Source organism: Crocuta crocuta, unplaced genomic scaffold (genome assembly GCF_008692635.1).
Source record: "Crocuta crocuta isolate KB4526 unplaced genomic scaffold, BGI_CrCroc_1.0 scaffold143, whole genome shotgun sequence".
NCBI lineage: Eukaryota > Metazoa > Chordata > Mammalia > Carnivora > Hyaenidae > Crocuta > Crocuta crocuta.
The window spans coordinates 4146863-4169536 of record NW_027529175.1 but is presented as its reverse complement, the minus strand read 5'-3'; the positions used below and the strand labels follow the sequence as shown (position 1 = coordinate 4169536).

At 53.0% G+C, this 22674-nt stretch overlaps 1 protein-coding gene across 1 annotated transcript in view; it reads right to left on the bottom strand.

Moving 5' to 3' along the window:
• Positions 1-22674, bottom strand: part of SAMM50 (SAMM50 sorting and assembly machinery component) — a 31679-nt gene extending 9005 nt beyond the window's left edge. The window contains exons 1-12 of the mRNA XM_077758003.1: positions 22501-22674; positions 17925-18035; positions 15334-15435; positions 13740-13827; positions 11498-11604; positions 10718-10848; positions 10389-10476; positions 8105-8233; positions 7617-7688; positions 6862-6948; positions 4421-4491; positions 3199-3266 (exon numbers count right to left, since the gene is read on the bottom strand). Of these exons, the coding sequence (XP_077614129.1) occupies positions 3199-3266; positions 4421-4491; positions 6862-6948; positions 7617-7688; positions 8105-8233; positions 10389-10476; positions 10718-10848; positions 11498-11604; positions 13740-13827; positions 15334-15435; positions 17925-18035; positions 22501-22521 (1075 nt within the window). The 5' untranslated portion in view covers positions 22522-22674. The remainder of the gene's footprint in view (positions 1-3198; positions 3267-4420; positions 4492-6861; positions 6949-7616; positions 7689-8104; positions 8234-10388; positions 10477-10717; positions 10849-11497; positions 11605-13739; positions 13828-15333; positions 15436-17924; positions 18036-22500) is intronic.

Genomic DNA, 22674 nt, shown 5'->3' with positions numbered 1-22674 from the left:
CTGAGTTTAAATTGAACGCTCAACCGACTGAGCCACCCAGGCGCCCCTGTCTTTTAATTTCTACTATTAAATAATCAGTCAGCTTCCATGTGGGTGTCTTTCATCCAGTGAAGTGTGAGGACTATTTGAGAAAATAAAAAGTGAGTTATCACATACATACATCCATGTATAGTTGAGTCCCGCTTAAAAAAAAGCTGGTTTAATAGCTGAGTATGGGGTAAGCCCTTTCCTCTAACACTTCCTAATGCTTGGCAATGTGCTCAAAAGGCCTGAATAATGACATGTGCCCCACACTTACCTGTTCCTGTCTACGGTCACTTCGGTGTCTGACTTCTGGCCTGTGGGGTTTCCCTGCACACGTGTTTAAGCCCCTGTCCTGCAGTGGAGCGCACACACGGGAAGTACATGCTGTGTCCTAAGCGCACGGCTTGGTCAGTCCCCCACAGGGAACACACATGTAGGGGAGCACCCACACTGAGAGGCAGGCGTGTGCGGTCCCCGGAAGGCTCCGCTCTCCTTGGTGACCACCCCCTGCCGACCGACGCACAGATCACTTCGGCCTGTCTCTCAACTTTACGTGGATCGAATCACCTCTGATGCCTCCTCTGGGTCTGCCTTTGCTGTTGTTGACTTTGCACGTTCCTGAGGCTCATTCCTGCCTCCTCAGCCCAGGCCTCTAGCTCGCTCAGCCTCCTCGTTGGGCCACAGTCCACAGCGTGAGGATACCACTTTCCGCTCGCCCGTTCGAGGGTCGATGGGCATTTGGGTTTCTAGCTCTCAGTCTGGAGCTATTATTAATAGTCTGCGCGCATGTTAGGCTCTTGATACATGCAATCAAATATCAAAGTGCTTTCACTAAAAGTTATACAATTTATATTCCTGTCCAGAAAATCTTACCAATGGCCTATCTGATAGGGAACTAAGTGGATTTTCATTGTGTTTTAATTCTCAGGCACATGATAAACTCCTAAACTTCTATATAGTCTCTATATAATACCTCCGTGTAATGAAAAAAGAATAAAACTATCCCTAACACGTTCCTTCACTTAAAACAAATGACGCACTAGTAAACCACTCTAAAAACAAGTGACAAGGAATGTGTATTATGTGCAAAAATCTCTGCACGGGGCAGTCATTATTTATAACAACATACAGAATGGAGGCAACGAGGTGTTAAAAGAACAGTTCAGAAAATCAGAGTAGAGTATTGTCTAACGTAATAGCATGCATTTGTTTAAATGATGTTTTTAAAGTTTCTAATAACAGTCGGGAATACCTCAGATATAGTGCTAAGTGTCAGAGAGGGTTCCAGAAAATAGGAATTCTCACACCCTGCTGGACAAGTATGGTTAGAACAGGCTTTCCAGGGAGCAACATCAAGCTTTAAAGTAGTCAAAATCCTTTGCTCTAGCAATTCCACACCTGGAACTTTACCTTATAAAGTAAAGCTCAGGCATGAGCACAGAGACTCAGCTTATTCATGGATGCTGTTTTATAATCACGAGAAAAAAGAAAGCCTAAACCTCCAACACTTGGGACGTGGTTTGAGATCAGAGTACGGCAACAAGATGACCAGAAAATGACCAGAGTTTTTCTCTCCCTGACTCACTGCTGGCAGGAATGCAGAAACGGTACAGCCATCTCGGAAGATGGTCTGGCAATTTTGTACAAAGATAACAGTTTTATCATCCGATTCGGCAACCACTCAAATTGTGATTTCCTCAAGTTGAAACCTCAGGTCCAGACAAAAATCCCGTGAATGTTTACGTCAGCTTTACTTATAACTCTGCCCAAAACGGGAGGTGCTGCAGCCAAGCGTCCCCCCTGGGTGAGCGGATACAGAGCATCGCTCAGCAGAAGGATGTGAGCAAACAGGCTGTAAGAGACACGGGGGAACTTGGGGAGGCCAGTCTGAAAGGGGATGCACTGCAGAATCCCAACTATGTGATGCTCTGGAAAAGGCAGAGCATGCAGACAGGAAGTAACTCCAGCTGTCAGGCATGGGGTGGGGGAGGGAGGAGGAGGCAGAGCACAGGGGACGGTGGACCCTGGAGGGCACCGCGATGGTGGCTGCGTGCCATCACACGTTTGCCAGAACCCACGGACTCCACAGCACACAGTGACCCGGACCCGGACTGTGGGATTTAGCAAGGACACAGCGATAGCGCCTCACCGACGGCAACAAGTGTGACTCGCTAATGCAAGAGGTCGGGCGCCCGGCTGGTTTGGCCGGTGCAGCGTGCAACTCCTGATCTCGGGGTTGTGCGTTCAAGCCCCACGTTGGACGAGGAGGTTACTTAAAAACTAATGTCAAAGTCAGTCATCAAGGATGCTAGGGAGCAGTACGTGGGAGCTCTATGTACTTTCTGCCCAACTTTTCCGGGAACCTAAACTGCTCTCAACCACAAAGTGGATTCCTTTAGAAAAGTTATAGCATGTTCATAAGATAAAATAAGCAACAAAAAAAGACGAAACAAAAACAAAAACAAAAAGACGGAACGGTTATTAAAGATGATGCAGTACTCATTGGCGTAAACATCCTTCTCACACGTGTGACCAGGGTGGTGGGAGAAGCCGGCTAAAGCGCAGTTGGTAGACGTGAACACCAGCGTAAAGGGGGGCCTGTTCAAACCACAGACGCTCACGCGCATCACCGCTGCGGAGCGAGACCACGGGCTGGTGCAGAGCATTCTTTGCTGAGATTTTCTTCTCTTCCTATAGTTCCCTCAGCAGCTGCCTGCCTGCAGTATACGCGCTGGGTTAGGTGCTAATCCCGCGGTGGGGAAATACGAGCGTGTGATATTGTAGGAACCGGAGCAGAGCTGACCCCTGAACACTGCAGCGTGACCTGTGCGAGCCCACTACACACAACTGTTCACTAAGCACAGTTTTCTAAGTGTGTTTCCTGCTCCTTACGATTTCTTTCACGACGCTTTCTCCTTGAGCTTCCTTAGTGTGAGGATAGAGTATGTGAGACACACGAGCTACAAAGTAAGTGACAACTGACTGTGTGTTACCGGTGAGGCCTCTGGTAGGCTCTTAGTGCTGAAGCCCCTGGGAAATCCACAATTATACACAGGTCCTCAACTGTGTGGGGGCGGGGGGTGGTGCCTGCTGTACAAGGGTCTAGTGAACATGATTTCAAAAATGAGACGAGACCCTGATCTCGGCACGGTGGTCCCGTAAGGGAAGACTGACCTTCACTCTGTGGCCCAACGCTGTGCATGCGGAACCCACGGACACTTGTTGGCCCTCCGAGGTAAAACCTAGAAGAGAAGGGCAGGCGTCACGAGAAAGCCACCGGGGAAAACCTACAAAATGCAACAGAAGTGCAGAAACACACGAGCCAGGCTCACGTTTGGTACTGGATTGTGGGCGACACTGTCACCTGGCAACACTCTGAAGGATGGGGACGGTGCACAGGAGGACTGGGGGCATGTCACAAAAATAAACCCAAATCCAAACAAACACCCCAAACTTCTGGGGAGGTTAGTGAGGTAAGAGGCACAAATAAAGATACTTCTATAGAAAAGAGGGATAGTGTGGGCTGTCTGCTCTAATGGAATTGTCTGCTGTCTATAAGATTTCATTGCATAACAGCTGTTTCAAAACCCCCTCCTAGGTGCTCGCAGTGCAATATTAAATTTTAAAAAAGCAAGATAAAAAGTACATAATGGTACAATCCCAACTTACAGAAAGAGGAAAATAATACTAAAAGAAAACAGACCAAAATAGAATTGTTACTCTAGGGGCGCCTGGGTAGCTCAGTCGGTTAAGTGTCCGACTTCAGCTCAGGTCATGATCTCACGGTTTGTGGGTTCGAGCCCCGCGTCGGGCTCTGTGCTGACAGCTCGGAACCTAGAGCCTGCCTCGGATTCTGTGTCTCCCTCTCTCTGCCCCTCCCCCCACCTGGCTCTGTCTTTCCATCTCTCAAAGATAAATAAAAATTAAAAAATAAATAAAATCTCTAAAACAAAATTAAAAAAATTAAAAACAGAGACTATAAAAGTGTATGCAAATTATAGTATGTTGACAACCTAACATACACGTGACCACACACACACACAATTTACAGACCGGAAGACAATAGTTCCAAATGTTAACCATGCTTATCACTAAGCAGGATTTTTTGTTTACTTCCTTAAATGTCTATTTTTATATTTCTGTAACACGTGTGAATTATATCCTTTCATACGCAGAAGGGAATATAAGATTTTAAGTTAACTCTCCTCCCGTAAAAAAGCAAAACATATTAAGTATGAGGCATGTTGGGTATCTTGAAGTTAAACATAAAAAGTGAAGTAAAATTTAAAATACTCCCTCTCCTGAACAGTTATGGGTCTCTGAAAGAACTGCTAAGAAACCAACCAAAAGGAGCCACAGGAAAGCACCTGCAAGCTGCTCGCTCATCTCTCCTCACCTGTCGGCAATGCTCGAGGGCTTGTCGCCGATGGGCACCAGCACCCCACCCCAGAGAGATGTGGAGAACACCTGTGGGAACACAAGCACAGCCGTTTCCTCGGTGTCCCTTCTTGCGACGGGCATCCTCGGCCGGAGGCCGCGCTGAGATCTGGTCGGGGCCGCGCCCCGGGAACGTGCGGCTGGCGTGCCTGGAGAGCTACGGTTGACGGTCTTTTGTGGCTACTCTGAAACCCTGCACCTTCAAACTGCAAATGAAGACACACAAACACAGGCGAAGCCCAGGCCCAAGCCCGAGCAGGTGAGGTTTCCATGGCTTTGATTCCGGGGGTAGGGATGGGGGGGGGGCGCTGAGCGAGGTGGGAGTCACGCCACGTCCGCCTGGGGGACAGCAGCGCCTGCACGTGTGTCCCCACCTCCACCAGGCCCTGCAAGCCCCCAGCAGCGCTCCCTGCTCCCCTACGGGCGCCCCACTCGCCCGGCCGGTGACGTCACACTGGGCCCCCTCCCGACGGAAACCTGTTCCACCCTCACTGCGGGGCTCAGAGAGCTCTGCCACCTGGGCCACCCCCATCCTCCCCGCACACACCCCTGCCCCCTCGGGCGCCCGTAGCCCCCGCCCGTCCTTGAACAGGCTCTAGCTCCTGGCTCCCCTGCCCTGCTCCGGGCTCTGCTGCCACGGCCGGGACGCCTCTCCGGACCATCCTACGTAAGACAGCAGCCACGCGGGGCGCCCACCCTCTGCTCTGCTTCATTCCTCAGAATGCTCACCGCGCGCTCAACTGTCCACACGCAAGCCTGCTCGGGGGTCTCCCTCCACTAGAGTGTGAGGGGGCAGGGGCTGCGCTCCACTTGCTGACGTACTTTTAGTGCCCAGGCAGTGCCGGGCAGCCGACGCAGCCATGGGGGGCAGGGGCGCAGGGGAGGGTGGTAGCACAGGAGCCCCCATCTGGGCCCGGGGGTCAGAGGAGGCCCAGAGACGTGCCTCTGCCTGAGTGTTACCATGGCTGGGACGAGGGGCCCCGGCAGAGGACGCGGTACGCGTGCCTGGAAGTAAGAAGCCTCGTCCTCCGGGACGCGAAGAGTAGTTTAGCAGAGGAAAAGCAGGGGGAGAAGGGGTGGCGCGGAGACCACAGGCCACGTGCCCGTCAACAGCGCCTGCGCGCAGGACAGCAGAGCCCCAAGGCTTGNGGGGGGAGTGGGGGGGCAGCTGTTCCTCAGGAAAGGACCTCCCCGCCAAGATGGGAGAGAGCGGCATGGGATTCGAGTGACACTGAGCGGCCACAAGAGGCTGGACCTGGCACTTGGCGGCCTTCGGGGCGAGGGCTCTGAGCAGTCAGAAGGTCAAGGGCAGCTGTGCGAGCCGGTGCACTCGGAGCCCGCGTGCAGGTACAGACTCGGGAGGGAGGGAAAGCTGGTTTCAGACGTGCCGAATCTGAATCTGAAGTGTCCCCAAGGAACACGGTAGAAACGCCCTGCAGCACGTGACCCGGGAGGGAGCACGGCACAGGGACGGAGCTGAGCCACAGGCTGGGCGAGACGCTCCGGGGGCCGGGGCCACGCGGGACACCCCCCCGGGAATCTAGGCCGGAGTGTGACCGCCCACACAGGACTCCACCAAGGGGAAAGGGACGCGTGGAAGGAGATCACAGTAACGGTGGGGCCCAGTGAGGACGGCGCCAAGCGCTGTGGCCAGGCCCGGGCAGGGCCCTGCAGCGCTCGCCCAACTGGACAGGGAGGCCTTGGGACCAGCAGCAGCAGGGGAAAGGCAGGAAGGAAATTCAACGAGTGAGGAGTCCAGGCCTGACTGGGAGCAGCAACAGGGGACTCAGAAACAGACACGTGGACCATTTCATTCACGCCAACCATCGCTCCGGGTTTTACAGTAGCGAAGGGCACGGGTGGGGGTGGGGGTGGGGCGCCCAGAGAGCTGACCCAGCCCCCCAGGGCCCTGCGAGGACTGAGGAGCAAGCCAGGGGCTCCTGCGCCTCGGTCAGAATCAGGGCACCTACTCCTCATTCCTGAGCAAGTCAGGAGAAACCAAACCAAACTGGATTAAAGTTTAGAAACTTCCGGAAGTGCCCACAGCCCTGCAGACCCAGCAAAATAAGGTGAAGACTCAGAATTTGTATGGAAGTGACCTTGGGAGGGAAAGGAGGCGCATTCCTCTGTCCTCCACACACGTCTCCACGACGGCCAGAGCCGACAAACGGGGAGGGGGGGGCTCCTGGGCCCCACATACAATGAACGACAGGTTTCTTGTAAAGAGAAAAAGGACGGCTTCCGGCTTCTCCCCACAGTATCTTCAACTCTGGGTAAGTTGAAAAGATCAAGCACGAACATTCTGCACTTCCACTCTGGACCATGCCTTCACTATCCAGGGACGGAGGTCCTGACAATGGGGGACATAAATGCAGGAGACCATTCTGGCCGGGCACTCACGGAGTCGAATATGAGCTGTTTATTCAACTGAAGCTCAAAATCTTCTTTTATGAAGCTCACGTCTCCTCCGGTGTAGCCTGCCAGCTCCTGAGGGCCGAGAATCCGCAGGTCAAAACATCACTGCGAGTACCGTTTCATTTTGTTGTTTTGTACTTTTAAAAAGGCAAGAGATGCTTCTGTCTGTCTCCTAGAAGCTTGATTCTAGTTGTTCTAAAAGGTACCAGGGGACTGACGAATCCAGAATCCTAACTCCTGTGCGGGAGCGAGAAACACTGGCAACAGGGACGTCCTACTGCAAGATACGGCTTGCTTGGCCTAACCAGCATTTGGGAAGCAGAATTAGCCAGCCCATCTTAAACAATCTGGCTCATTTCTTATACAAATCTGACTTCCTGCTGGTCCTCTGATCCTGAAGACCAGGGCGGATGGAGCACTGGGGCACCACCTAGCCGGCATCCACCCTCTTGGCCTTGAGGTGCCTAACTAGTGACCAAGGGATTCGCTGAACCCAGTCAGAACCTTCCTCCAGACCTAGCAAGTGACACCATCCTGGAGGCCGGAGCTCCATCCCTGCTCCGCTCTTTGGAGACAGGACACTGTCTGGAGACAGAACAATTCCAGAGCTGGGACCCTGACGCTGGACCAGCACCCCTGCCAGCCGTTCTAGAACAATCTCCACGAATAAAGGCACATATACAAAATGTGCCTCCCATGTGGGACCCTCCCCTCCGGAGTCACTGGTGAAGGAACGGTACCTGGTTAACTTTCAGCAAAGCACCTCTTCTGGGCAAGATGGAGGAGTTCCGTGAGTCGATGACCATCGCGTGCTGGAAGAGACGCGCATCGGGCGTTCTGCTGTGAGCGGGCACTCAGGTGACGAGGAGCGCCACCCTGAGTGCTAACTGCAGGCTGGGCCCCCTGCTGGGCCCCTCGCCCTACCCCATCACTTCATCGTCAGAAAAGCCCTCCAGGAAGGCAGCACCCTGTTCTGATTTCAGAGGTGGGGGGGCCCATAGGGTGGGGCAGACTTCCCAAGGAGCTTGACCCTAACGTAAGTGACCTCCGCCAGCTTTCAGCTACACTCCTTGCTGTCACCACTGATGGTACTCAGAGCAACTTGGCAGTGCCATCAAGTCACAAAGTGGCCGGCAGCCGCCCAACCCGCAGCCATCCTCGGTCCCCGGTGTGGGGACACCACCCTCCCAGCGCCTGCGAGTCTGTCAGAGGACAGGAAAGCCCTTACCGAAAGAGAGGATTTCAGCGAGTGCCCGCTTTCCTTCCGCACAGCGAAGGACGCCGCCCTTGAGAGGCAGCCCAGCTCCCGCCACACGCCGTCCCACTTGACCGTGTGGCTGGTCTTCCAGATGGGAAACTGTAAGCACACACAGGGAGCATCCCCAGTCGGGCCTTGGAAGGAGGTGTCGTTACATGACTAACCGATTAAATACCTGAGAGGCATTACTTTGGATGGTGGGCAAGAGGGGGGGCAGGAAGGGAAGCAGCGGGGAGAAAGCCGGGACGCTGCCCAGAGCGGCAGGACTGTGCCCTGGGGAGCAGCCGTGTGAGGGCCGCACTCAGCTCTGTAACCCACGGGCCTCTTCCGGCGCTAGGATGACCTGATGCTCACCCCACCTGACTCTGCTGACCCGAGGTCCAAACCAGGCTGGGGGACGGCAGTGACCCACGTCAGACCCCGCAGAAGAGGGAGGAGATGAAGGTGCTCCTGAGCGAAGAGCACCCTCCCTGCGGCCAGAGGCCTAAGCCCATGACCCCTGGCCACGGGGACCTGCCTCTCGTCCCGACCCCCCAGCCCCGAGGTCAGGCCCGCTTCGGTTCCTGTCTCAGAGACGAACAGTGAACACTGTCTGGTGGCCTCAGTGACTCTGAGATGACTCTTACAAGGAAACCAGGTCACTTCACACTCCCTGGAGCGAGTCAGCCGCTGGGCACTCTCTCGGGCCTCGCTCTGGCGAGAACTCGGGAGTACTCCCCTCAACTCGATTTCTTATCAAGCGCCCACAAGGCACCAGGTCAGGTTGGGGAGGCGGAGAAGACACAGGCCAGCCTCACTCACGGGCCATTTCTGCCCTCAGGGCCACACGAGACTCAGCTGTGTCCCCAGAACGCCCGGGGAGGGTGTCCCGCTGGCCCAAATCACGTCTCCGGGAACTTACAAGGCAGCTCGTGACAAGAGAAGCACGACCGCGCGGAGGCGGCCCATCGCGGGTCTCGGCGCGCACGGTCAGGACGAGGAGGGGCCAGGCGGTGCCCTTGTTCTGCACAGGGAGCCCCGCTCTGTGCTGGCGCCAAGGACACACCCTGCGTCCAGGAGCTCGTCTCCCGACAGCAGGGCAGCCGGCCGCCAGTCCTCTGTCCCCTCCCCTTACCCCGCGCCCCCGCCCCACGGCCTGTGCCAACACACAGCCTTCACCTCTGCTGCTCCCTGGGGATAAACGAGGTGTTCCGAAGATGCTGCTCTTTAGAAAAGGCTTAGAAGCAAGGGATTAAGGGGGACACAGGAGAAAGACGGGGAGAAAGCCACAGCCCCTGGCACGCTGCTGACGGCCTCTGGAGAGGGTGGCGTTGACCTGGGGACCCTCCCCAACCCCGCACAGGGCGGGAGGCGTCTAGGGCTGCGTCTGTCACACAGGGCAGGCGGCCACACAGAATGGAAAGCAGAGCTGCAAACATTCACGTCGCGTCCCGAGCCAGTGGCCGCCGGCGGCCTCCATGCCGGGGGCTTCTGCAGCCCTGGTGTGTGTGCGAGGCCGAGGAGCATGAGTGCAGGCGTCCCCTGTGCTGACAAGCGGCACAGCGGCGCTCGAGCCCGGGGAGGGAGGGACGGCATGGCTCCAGCGGGGGCCCTCGGACCAGAGCCGCCAGGCGGCCTGTGCCCCCTCCCCGAGACGCTGGCTCAGCAGGAGGCGGGGCCCAGGAACGGGCATCTCTACCTGGCTCACGGGTGAAGCTATGCTGCATCTGAAGGCCACCCCCAGGGAACTGCTTTCACGAGGCCCTGTGTGTCCAGGTCCTTCCTCTCTGGCTGAAGCCCCAAACAGGAGGGGATGGGGCCGCACAAGCATCGAAAGGGAGGGAGAAGGGCAGGGGCCATCGGAAAGCCAAAAAGCGGTTAAATGGCAGGAGTGCCGTCTGCTGCACTTAGTCACCTCCGGGTGGAAGAACACTTAAGGGCAAATGGGAGATGGAGGCCTTCAGGCACCGGAAGGGACCTCGCTGGCTCTCAGAAGCTGCCGGCTTCAGCACGTCCGAGGAAGGACACGCACACGGCATCACGGGAAGCCGGGAGCGGACCTCCACCGTGAAGCCAGGCCGCTCTCCAACCCCAGCAGTCTGCGCGGGGCCGGTGGCGAGGCGCCGGGCCGGGAAAGCAGCTGACGGCAGAGGGCCAAGGCCGGAGGGTGATCCTGGCCACGACGCCCGCACTCCAGGCGCCCGCCCACTGACTCTGGCAGCCAGGTGCCTGGTGCTCCACGCGAGGCAGGGAGGGAGGGCGGGAGGGTACTCACGCTGTACTCGGCCGACACCCCTCTGTCCGTCTCCCGCAGCGAGCTCCAGGGGAACTGGCCGGTAACTTTGTACAGGTTTACGGAGAAGCTAGGAGACAAGGGGACAGAGCTTTACAGGCTGGAACAGGGACGCTAACTGGTGTGCGTGTGCAGCAACAGACGTAAAAATACACGTCTGGGGTTCGTCTTCGGGAGGGAAGCTACGCCACGCTGTGACAGCGCAGACGCGCCAGCTGATCCTGTCCACGCTTCTTTGTACAACCAAGGCCTCTGCTCTAACTTTTAAACCAGTCAAGCCCCCGTAATCAACAATCCATTTGGCTTCCTACTTTCTCTCGAAGTTTCCAGGCCGTGGTTTGAAGAAGGACAAGCCATACGACGTTTCTTTGGTTCCATAGGAAAACTGAAAAGTCACCTTTTCCGCACGGCCTAGGAGATTAGGGAGCTTGAGGCCGAGCACCTACGAGGAATGGAAAGACAGGGGTGGTTTAAATGGAAGGAATGGCCAGTGTTAAGAAGGGCTCTGCTAAGGGACTCTCATACATGCAGGACACAAATGCAGGCTGAAGGGCCAGCCTTTCATCTGGAACTGCTTTTACTCTGCACAGCAGGCCTCTGCTGAGGGCACGTGCCCCCACATGCGCCTGATGACAACGGACAGGCTCAACTCGCTAACTGCAAAGCCAGGGCATCAGCTGCGTGAGTCTGGAATTCAGGAGAACTTCAACAAGCAACTTAATGCAAACACGCCCCCAGATCGTCCCTAGTTAACCACTGATGTGACTCAGGTCGCCAAATAATCTCTAACGTGCTATAACCAGGATGGGTGACGCAGGTAAGGAGCCCCGGGTGACCGGGGGGGGAGTGGGGGGGTGTCGCTGCATCGCTACGGTGCACACCGACACAAACCTAACACGGCGTGCTAACTAACCAGAACTAGAATTAAATTAAAACATACTGTGACCAGTGACAGGAAGATCACCAAGAAGCCGCGCGTTCACCCGCAGAGACGAAGAGGCGGGACAGTCTTAAAACTACCGTCAGTTTTGGGGACGGTCCCCTTTCCAAAGCCCCTAAGGGCAAGTCCCACTTGAGGAAGCACATCCTACCATGCTGCCTTCATTGTTCCCGACCATGGTGTTGTAACTGCCCGTCAGTCTCCTCAATTCGGTGACCTCAAAGGTAACGTCCAGCCCATTTGGAAGAGCATCGTCACCTATGTAATCAAGGAATATTGAACAGTGAGGCGGCCAGGACGTGGGGGTGGTTTTAGTCCCACTACTAAGAGAAAGACAGAAAGCCATCTGAAGGTTGATCGTATTTCACTATCTTTGGAAAACACACCCTCTGTTTTCAAATTCGAGAACACTCCCACGCAAAAATTACAATTTGTTTATCTGTTTAAGCACACGTTATCTGCGAAGGGCATTTGTCTTCCTACTGGGGAGTCCTTGAAAACACTTGGGCCTCAGTTCGCTGACATTAACACGTAGAATCCCTGTGGCCTGAGGGATTCCAGTAACCCTGAAGGAGAAGCAACAAACTCAGTACGAATGAAGAGGTGACTGTCCTTGTCTTTTCCCAAAGCCAGGGGGGCGGCACCGGCGGAGCCGTTAGAGTCTGCAGCTGCCTGGGCACCCACCGTGGGCCCCAGGGTGCTGGGGAGCAGGTTCAGCTCTGCCAGGCCCAGGGGTTGTACACAGAAGGGTGGGGCGCACCCTGCCACCCATGCTGGGCGGCAGCCGCACGTGGCGAGCTGCCTGAACCCTGGCTCCGAGATGCTCAGACATGGTCCAGGGTGGAACCTCGACACTGTTATTTTCTTTAAACTAATAGACTCTGCTGTTTAGAGAGGCATCAGGTTTATGGAAAAATCAGGCAGGAGGCACAGAGAGTTACCATATAGACACCCCACCCACACTTTGTCTGCGACCATCTCGCATTACTGTGAGACATTTGTCACAAGTCACACAACAATAGCGACACATCAGGAGGGACTACAGGGAAATCTGCACGGCTCATGCTTGGTGCTGCACGTCCTAGAAGGTTTGACAAATGGCGGGTGTCAAGCCCCTCATCACAGGATCAAGTAGAATGGCTTGCTGCCCTAACCACTCTTTTTTTTTTTAATTTATTTCTGAGAGAGAGAGAGACAGTATGAGCAGGGGAGGGTCAGAGAGAGAGGGAGACACAGAATATGAAACAGGCTCCAGGCTCTGAGCTGAGCTGTCAGCATAGAGCCCGACGCGGGGCTCGAAGCCACAAACCGTGAGATCATGACCTGAGCCGAAGTTGGATGTTCAACCGACTGAGCCACTCAGGTGCCCCCTAAACACTCTTCTTAACAAGAGCCCAGTAATTCTAGCGTGCAGCTGGGGCGGAGAGCCGGACAGAGGCGGCCCCTGACCACATGCACAGCACGTTCACAGCAGGGGGTGGGCGCGAAGACGAAAAGCTACCAACAAGACCCGCCACTAAGGAAAGCGCTCCGGGGTAGCGGCAAGGGCCACCTGCGTCACCAGGGCAAGTTAAACCTCCTGGAGCCCTGGTTCCCTTGGCTGGAAACACGTTTCCGGAAACAACACCAGTCCCAGGTCTGGTGAGGACGAAGCTGGACGCTGCACACGCAGGCTTAGGGCAGAGCCTTGCCCGGGGCGACTGTCGTCACTGCTCTTGGCGCAGGGGCGGGGGGGAACCGCAGGAGATCTGGCCGCGCCCCCACCCTCCGCTGACTGGAAGGTCTGTCCCTGGGCTTTCCCTGGTGCCCGGCACAGGGCCTGCCTGAAGCAGGTGCTCAAAAAGCCAAGAGGAAACACTAGTCAGGTTGACAGACTTGCACAAGAGCAAACAGCAAACAAGCACGTGAGCAAAAACGAAAAGTGAAATCTGACTCCCAGTGCCATCGTTTCGAGCACACATTTAGAGTGAGTCTGTCACCCTCTCTCTCTAACCCTCCCCTGCTCACACTGTCTCTGTCTCTCTCTCAGAAATAAATAAAACACATTAAAAAAAAACTTTAGAGGGAGTCTGTCGGCCAGGAGCCCACGTGGACACCTGCCGGGCCGGGCTACCCTGTACAAAGCTGGGCTCCCTTCTCTGATCCTTCTCCGAACACCTACGCCCTCTATGGGTTCAGATGACAGTACCTTCAATATCACCCGTGCACCCTCAGCCTGACACAAAAGTCATCACCATCGTCAGCCAGTTCCGCCCCTGGGACAGCTAACCACCGAGACCTACGGGCGCGACGCACCTCCAGGCGCACCCCATGTGTGGCCACACACACAGCTTTCGTGGCGCTGCAGGACGGGTGGGCGGGGTAATCAGAGGCCCTGGGCCATCGATAGGTACCTTGACATGTGTCGATCAGAACATCCACTTGTCGAAATATCCCGAGGCGAAGCAGTTTCTCCCGGGCTTCGTGAGATTTCCGCATCACCTGTGACAGAGTAACGGAGACCGTCTTCCCCTAATGGCCACGAGACCAGGCTGGAGGCTTAGCGCTTGGTGCCGAGGCACTGAAGAGAGCGCCACCGAGACGGGACGCGCGAGGGGACGGACCCAGCGCTCGAGGGGAACAGCCAGGCGGCATGATGGGCAAGAATTCTACGTGCGTTAACGTAAAGAGACCTCCGTGCAGCGTCAAAAGCAAGAGGGGCGGAAACAAAGCCGTTATGGTGTAAAGGCCCCACGTGTCTACACCCGTGTGCACCCCTGTGTGCACTCCGCACAAGGAGCCCAACCCCACTACCCCTGCAGAGCCAGCCTGGGGCCGGCGGGGGAGGGGACACCTACCTCTGCTCACTGCCCTCCGTACCATCACACTGTGCTTATATATTTTGTTTTATGTTTCTTTGAGAGCGTGCGTGCGCATCAGGAGGGCCAGGGTGGGAGACAGAGAATCCTAAGCAGGCTCCAGGCTGTGACTTTCAGCTTTTTTTTTTCTTAATAGCAATTTTCTTAACGTGAGAACAGCCAAATAGCTGGGTACTGATGTGGTGAATGAAGGCAAAAAGGAAATGTAGGTAGAACTAAACTTCCTTACCCCCCGCAGTCACTGCCAAACACCTGAGGCAGGCAGAGTAGAACATTCCTCCAGGAGTTCCCTACAGACTCAATGCTAATGCTTTGCTGGAGGGAAAATCCGCCTTAGCCTGACCAGAGCGAGGCCTCCAGCCTCCGAGGAGCCTCCTTAGCCTCTGAAGGTCTGTTGGAACCTCCCTTTATCCTCACCTCCCCCAACTCCCTAGCATATGACCAGTCACTCCGCACAGCGCCCGGGCAGCTCTTTCCGCCGCGGGGCCTGTCCCCGGGCTTTAACAAAACCACCTCTTGGCATCGCAGGCATCTCAAGAATTCTTTCTTGGCCTTCAGCTACGAACCCCAACAGTGTCCCACCTCACATGCTGACAGGGGGCCCCCTGGAGGAGGCTGCTGGGGACTCTGCCCGGACACGTCCAACGTGGTTCAAGGGCAGAGAAGGACAGAAGGCGCCCACCAAGGAGAGGACGGAGATGGTACAACCCAGGATGACATAAATGGAGGTGGATAAAGGCAGCAAGGGCCCCGAAGCGACAGCAGGAGTGGGTGACAGTGGGGCGCCCACCCCACCAGGGAGCAGGCCGGAGTACTGAGCGGGGTGCCTGAGAGGGAGTTGGCAAGTGGCGTATCAGCTCCGATGACCATGCTGGCTGGTTGTGAAGAACACAGGGACAGACCAGCCTCAGGGACAGGAGGGACCAGAGGCGAGGGTGAGTGCAAACGCCCGTTAGGTTTGTGGGACGCACCCGGGGGGCCTGGGGAGGCTCAGCCTGGGCGCACCAAGGCTCTCCTTCGGGGGGGAGGCAAGGTCATGTGCACAGAGGCTGGGGCAGGAGCTCAGTGGCTCCAGACAGGAGGCTCCTCAGAAGGGAATGGAAAATAATGCCACGCAGACAGGACTTGCCTCGATAAGGTTTTTCGCCTTAAAAACGTCTCCGATTTCACATATGATGATATCATCTTTGGTTCTTCCGAGTCCATCAAAATGAACATGTTGAACAACCACCTAAATATGACAAAGGGACACCGACTGTTATGCTGGTCTTTTTTTTTTTTTAATTCTAGTGTAGATAACATATAGTGTTATATTAGTTTCGGGTGTATGGCGGTGATCAACACTGCCGAGCATTCTGCTGGCTCAGCTCAGTAAGTGCACTCTTAATCCTCCTCAGCTGTTTCCCCACGTTCCCCTGCCCACCTCCCCTCCGGTGACCAGCAGTGCGCTCTCTTGTTAAAGTCTGTTTCTTTAGGCGCCTGTGGCTCAGTCGGTTAGCATCTGACTTTGGCTCAGGTCATGATTTTACAGTTCATGGATTCGAGCCCTGCGTCAGGCTCTGTGCTGACAGCTTGGAGCCTGGAACCTGCTTCACACTATGTGTCTCCCTCTTTCACTGCCCCTCCTCTGCTCACACTCTGTCTCTCTCTCAAAATTTAAACAAATATTAAAAAAAGCCTGTTTCTTGATTTGTTTTTCTCTTTGTTCATTTCGTAAATCCCGCACAGGAGTGAAATCATATGGTATTTGTCTTTCTCTGACTTCTTTCACTTAGCATTATACTCTCTAGATCTATCCACATCATTGCAGATGGCAAGGTTTCATTCTTGTTGTCTAATATTCCATAGTCTGTGTGTGTGTGTGTGTGTGTGGTGTGTGTGTGTGTGTGTGTGAAACACACACGTATACATCTTCTTTAGCCATTCATCTACTGATGGACATTTGGGCTGCTTCCACAATCTGGCTATTGTACATAATGCTGCAGGAAATGTAGGGGTGCATGTATCCCCCTGAATTAGTGTTTCTATGTTTTGGAAGTAAGTGCCCAGTAGTGCAATTGCTAGATTATAGGTTAGTTCTACTTTTACCTTTCTGAGGAAGTGCCATGCTGTTTTCCACAGTGGCTGCACCAATTTGCATTCCCACCAACAGTGCATAAGGGTCCACTTTTCTCCACATCCTCACTAACACCTGCGATTTCTTCTGTGTGTGATTCTGGGCATTCTGATACATGGAAGGTGGTATCACCCTGCAATTTTGATGTGCATTTCCCTATAATGAGTGGTGTGGAGCATCTTTTTGGGTGTCTGTTGGCCATCTGGATGTCTTCCTTGGATGTCTGTTCATGTCTTCTGCCCATTTTCTAATTGGATTGTTTAATTTTTGGTGATCAGTTGTATAAGTTTTTGGTACATTGTGGAAACCCTTTATTTGCAAATATCTACTCCCATTCCATAGGTTCCTTTTTGGCTTTGTCGATGGTTTCCTTCACTGCGCAGAAGCTTTTTATTTTGATGTAGCCCCAACAGTTTCTTTTTGCTTTTGCTTCCCTTGCCCCAGGGGACCGATCTAGAAAAAATTGCTACTGCTGTCAGTGAAATTATTGCCTGTGATCTCTTCTAGGGTTTTTATGGCTTCAGGTCTCACATTTAGGTCTTTAATCCGTTTTGAATTTATTTTTTGTGTACGGTGAAAGAAGGCTTTGTTCTTTTGCACGTAGTTATAAAAGGGCACTGATTATTAGGTAAGAGACAGAACAAGAGATCAAAGCTAAAGACAAAGGTCTGAAAATTAAGTCAAGGATGTTTTTTCAAATTTAATGATCCACACTTCTCCATTCCACACTTTATTTACTTTCCTGCCTTTTTAGAACCCTGGTTATCCGAACCTATTCTTTGCCAGGTGTCTACGTCCTGTGGCTGAGACTTACAAGGTCTCTGTACCCAGATGATCGCTGATGCTGGGACCCCCAACTTAATAACTGTGCATCTTGCTAGAGAGTTTGTGCTCATTTCAATTAGCATGATAAATGCTGCTCAGAGCCTCTCCCCTCCCTGTCTGTAGATGCTTATTCACTTCATTTATTCAATACCAACACACCGAAAACCTACAAGCCAGGGATTGTTCTAAGCACTGAGGATACGGTGGTGAACAGGACATAAATTCCTGACTCAATGGAGCGTACCCTCCAACGGGGGTTGAAATAGGCAATGTGTACAGTTTAGCAGATGGTAATGAGTAACAGAGAAAAACAAAGCAGAGATAATAGGGAATATTAGGGAAACGCATAACCGAGGGCCGTCAGAATACTGCAAAAGGTCTTCAGTGTATTATCACCAAAAACGTGCTTACACTTCTTCAGCTGGATTTAAATTCCAAAGGCCACAAAGGTTAGGAAAAGTTTCATTCTTTTCTCTGGACACAATATAAGCTTAATTATAACTTGAGTTTGTCCTTGAAATACGTTGGGTTGGTTGTTGTTTTTTTTAAATAACATAAATACAAAAACGTCGGTCTAAACGTCCCCACATAAATACACTATTTCTCTAAAACCAGCAGCTATCTCTCTAAAAGTCACCAGCCTTTCTAAAACAGTTGGCTATAAACTCTTCTTTAACGAAGGCACTGAGACAGGCCTCTCCTCTGTCCCCGAGGGCTTCTGTCTGCGGAAGCCAATGACTCTGGCAGAGACTGCATCAAGCCCTTCAACAGAAACTCACATCTTTGTTTTCAAGAATCTCCTGTTTAGCCTCAGGTTCCACTTCAACAAACTCAGCTTCTTCTCCTAATCCCCCAAAATCAGGTCCATTGGCTGGAAGAGGCTCCAAACTCTAAAAGAGAGGGAGAAAACACACATAAATAAACTTACACAAAAAAAACCTCAAAATCTTTGAGGCGTCTGGGTGACTCAGACAGCTAAGTGCCTGACTCTGGCTTTCAGCTCGGGTCACGATCTCAAGGTTCATGAGTTCCAGCCCCACCTCGGCTCTGTGCTGATGGTGCTGAGCCTCCTTGGGATTCTCTCTCTCTCTGCCCCTCCCCTGCTCGCTCGCTCTCAAAAGAAATACATAAACTTAAAAAAAAAATTTTTTTAATCTCTTGAGTTTTGTCTTTAGCTGGTGTTCCAGAAGCTCGGTACTGCGTTTCCCTCTGCTGAGTGGAGGCTGGGGAGAACAGGGCAGATGTAAGTACTGCTGACGTGCAAGCCCCGGATAAGCAGGGAGTCCCCGGGCGGTCACTGGAGTACTGAGGACTGCGTCACGAACTGAGGCCGACGGGACTATGGCTGTTTGGTTCTGTACACCTAGGCCATCTCAAGAAAAAAGTAGTTAAAAATAAGCTGCCACAAAGACACTTATCAAAGAAAAGAAAACAAATCGCTTTTTTGGTGTTACAGAAAGTATTCTAATTTTTTTAATCCAAATTGGATACATCCTAGGATAGGATGTGCACCCTGAAAGCCTCAGTCACACGTTAAAAGGAGCCGCGTATGTTCATGAAACGTACCAGAAGGCAGTCACCTGCCTCAGTCTGAACGGACATCATCTCAAAAGCAGTAAAGCAACTTGTAAATAAGAACTGCACAGGCTGTGCCCGGCATAGTCCTTCCAGCGGGCCGGGATAAATTCATACAACGTTGGATAACACACATATAGCATTATATGTTTAATTCAGTGACTTGCTTAAATACGGTGACTCCCAGGCGCTCCGGGGAATGGATTCGGTCCAGTGTGGCATGAGGGAAAGGAACAAATACGCAGATTTGGAGGAAAACCATCCTAACCAGTATCTGGCTGCTTCCTTACTCCAATTCTCTACCAATAGGTGCTTTCAAAGTGCACAGCCGTGCCTGAGTGCAGCACGTGCAGCNCACTCCCCCAGCTCCTGGCAGTCCTTCCTCCATAATGTCACTGGTTCTCGGGAGAGGTCTCAACCTGGCATGTCCCCTTCCCCACTCCTGCTCTAAAAGACGGTGACGGCCCTGAAGAGCGACTACAGGGACAGAATCCAACTAGAGCCCTGAGCAGGGCACGCGAGGAAGGCCCAGGTCTGCTCCTCCGAGTTCAACCTCCACCACTCCCCCGACCCTCACGTGTTACATCTGCGCACACCTTGTTCTCCCCGCCCAGAATAACTTCCTGAAATGATCTGCCTTTCATGTGTGAGCCATCCCTGGCTTCTGCAGGCGGGATGGGCCCTTCCTGTAGCGGGCTACCTCTGGACACTGGAGGTCGTTACCACTGCCTGCTGAGCACTGGGCTGACAGCCGGGGACACAGCAGCGAACGAGACAGACCGAGACCTCGCCTCATGGTGGCTAAAGCAGGGTATTTACACGAGTAAAAAGGGAAGACAATGCTGGGCAAGGAATAGATCATTTCTTTCATATCACCATCTCTTCATTTTTATTGTGCAATGTTTTAAAAAACTGAATCATTACTGTATTTCTCAAAATATTCACTAATTAAAAAAGTAACTTTTTACCTGCACCCTTTCACAAACATGCTTCCCGTATTTAAGTTGACACTATGTAAAAAAGTATGTTAAATCTGTGCAAGCTTTACACAGTACACACTATAGTTAGGAACATATGCACATATTCACTCTATTTGATCTGAGTGCTTAGCAAAGATACACAAGGTTTATATTCCATTACGCTAAAAATATCCCATTACAGTTCCTGAAATTTCACAGCACAAAACAAGGTTCACCACAGATCTGTCATTCTCATTTGTCCCCTTTAATCAGAAATTCAAACTCTGGGAGCACCCAGGTGGCTCAGTCAGTGGCGTGTACGACATTTCCTCAGGTCACGATCTCATGGCTTTGAGTTCCAGCATCAGGCTCTGAGATGATAGTGCGGAGCATTCCTGGGATTCTTTCTCTCCTTCTCTCTGCCCCTCCCCTCACTTGTTCTCTCTCTCTCCCTTTCTCAATAAATAAATTTTAGAAAAAAATTAAAACTTTAAGAGATGATGTCTTTAGGATTTCACAGTTACATCAAAGTTTGATGTCGGAGAATAAACGGTCTTACTAAGAGAGAGTCATTTGTTCACCAAGTATTAAGCACGTGGGCGAGCACGTATGAAATCCTCACCCTCACAAATTTACATTCCAGTGTCTGGAAGAGCAGGCACGGACGGGGTAAGGATTTGGTGAAATGAAAGAAACGAAGTGTTTGGATCTAGCTCTATCCTTTTAGTAGCTCAATCCACCAGCAGTCGGCAGGTTTTCTTTAACACACGTACGGGTATGTGCAAGGCAGCGGCCACTGGAGGGACAGAAATGCAATCAATTTACTGAGTTATAAACAGCATCTTTAAAGTGATATAAGCTAAAAACCAAATAGAAAAATAAGCAAACGGACGCCTGGGTGGCTCAGTCGGTTGGGCGTCCAACTCTCGGAGGGTTTTCAGCTCAGGTCATGATCTCATGGCTCATGGGATCAGCCCTGTGTTGAACTCTTGTGTTGACAATTCCGAGCCTGCTTGGGATTCTTTCTCTCTGCCTCTCCCCAACCTGTGTGCGAACAGCGCGTGCTCTCTCAACAATAAATAAACATTTAAAACTAAGAAAAAGAAGAAAACATAACCGATACTTATGGGACAGTATCACAAAACCTCTGTTTCACATATGCGCGAGGGTACCACATGGCAAACATAAAATGCCTTCTTACTGTAAATCTTGACCAAAACGTTCAGATAACACTGGCCAGTGGCAAGTAAAATTCAAATCAGAGAATATTTTTTGCGAACATATTAATCAAAGGAGCAGACATGTTAGCATCAAAGGAGCTCAATAAAACAAAGATTTCTGTTGTTGTTTTCTGTATCCCCAGCAGCTGTATGTAGCCAGGCCACACAAACTAATGAATAGTTTACTTTGAAACTAACAGGTTACTTTGCTGGAGATGCTACAAGCGATGCAAACCTGCAAACAGAGTCATGTGCAGCTGCTACTGTAACATCTAGAAACTCAGACTGGAAAAGGGTAAGACAAAAACCCAAATAGCTAAAACGGGCACCGCAGGAAAGACAGCAAGGAAGTCAGCAGCACGTCCCAATGAGGCCATATAGGAGGAGGCATATGGGGCGCCTGGGGGGCTCAGTCGGTTAAGTGTTCGACTTCGGCTCAGGTCATGATCTCAAGGTCCATGAGTTCGAGCCCAGCGTTGGGTTCTATGCTGACAGCTAGTTCAGAGCCTGGAGACTGCTTAGGATCCTGTGTCTCCCTCTCTGTCTGCCCCTCCCCTACTCATACTGTTTCTCTCTGTCTCAATAATAAACAAACATGAAAAAAAAAAAAAGGGGAGGAGAAGGAGTATGTAGGAAGTGACCTGAACTGAGCTCTAAAAGATGGGAGTGTGTCCAGAGCTGAGGATGAGTGTGGGGATGGGCTAATGCCGAACAGCAGCACAGTGCAAGGAGCCTGTGGGAACAGCCGGGGGTTTCATTTCCATGCACGATCTATAAGGTGGAGTGAAGTCCCACTCCCCCAGCCAAGCCCAGGGGTCTGTGCCCAAAACTTGGGGAAGCTAAGGGGCAGCATCTGCAAACTCCTGAGCAGGACACGTGAAACGCTCCACGTTGTATAAAAGTAAGTTGAGGGCCAGGAGGCCTGAGTTTGGGAACCTTCTGGGGCTCTCACAAGTGTGACCTTGGACAAATACTCGTTCTCTGGCCCTCAGTGAAGACGGGGACAAAGGAGGGCGGTTTGGCAAGCGGGTAAGACGCACCAAGGATCCACGTAAGTTCCTTCGCCTACTGTGTCTTCATTCTCGAAACAAACTGCAAAGTACTACTGCCGCCTCCGCTTTAAAAGGAGTAACGAAAGCATGGAGAGGCTGTCTCTGCAGGAGGAAGCAGGGGTTCTAGATGGGTCTGGGCTAGAGGTCTTCGAAGACCACTTGCTCTAGGGTGCACCGCGACCCCGGCAGGGGCCGAGCGGGAGCCCGGGGAAGGTGACCTGTAAGGAGACAGGACGCCCGAAACGGCGGAGGACGGGGAGAAGTCAGGTCTTGCAGAGAGAAACTTATTGCTCTGCCCCGGGTCACCACGGAAATTTCGCTAGGCCTTTCGGGGCCACTACCTCGCTGAGTGACCTCGGGCAAGTCACGTCCCTCCTCTGATGCCCGGATTCCTGCTGGAGGTCTTTGCGGCCTCCTTGCACCCGGCCTCCAGGCCGCGGCGCCCTAAGCGCCCCCTCCAACGGGGGAACCCCGGGCGCGGCCGCGAAAGCGTCTCCCCGCGGAGCCTGCCCAGAGGTCACGCGGCCCGCGGGTCACTGGCCCTCTTACCCGGGCGTGCACGGTCCCCATGGCTCCAGGTCAGGCCGCCGCCTCCCAGAGCTATCCGGGCCCGAACGCGGCTGGGCTGGTGAGGGCAGAGGGCGGGCCCAGGGCGGCGGAGCTGTCAGTCAGCACAACGCCTACAAGCCCTCGGACGACAGGCGCTGGGGGCAGCCATCATGC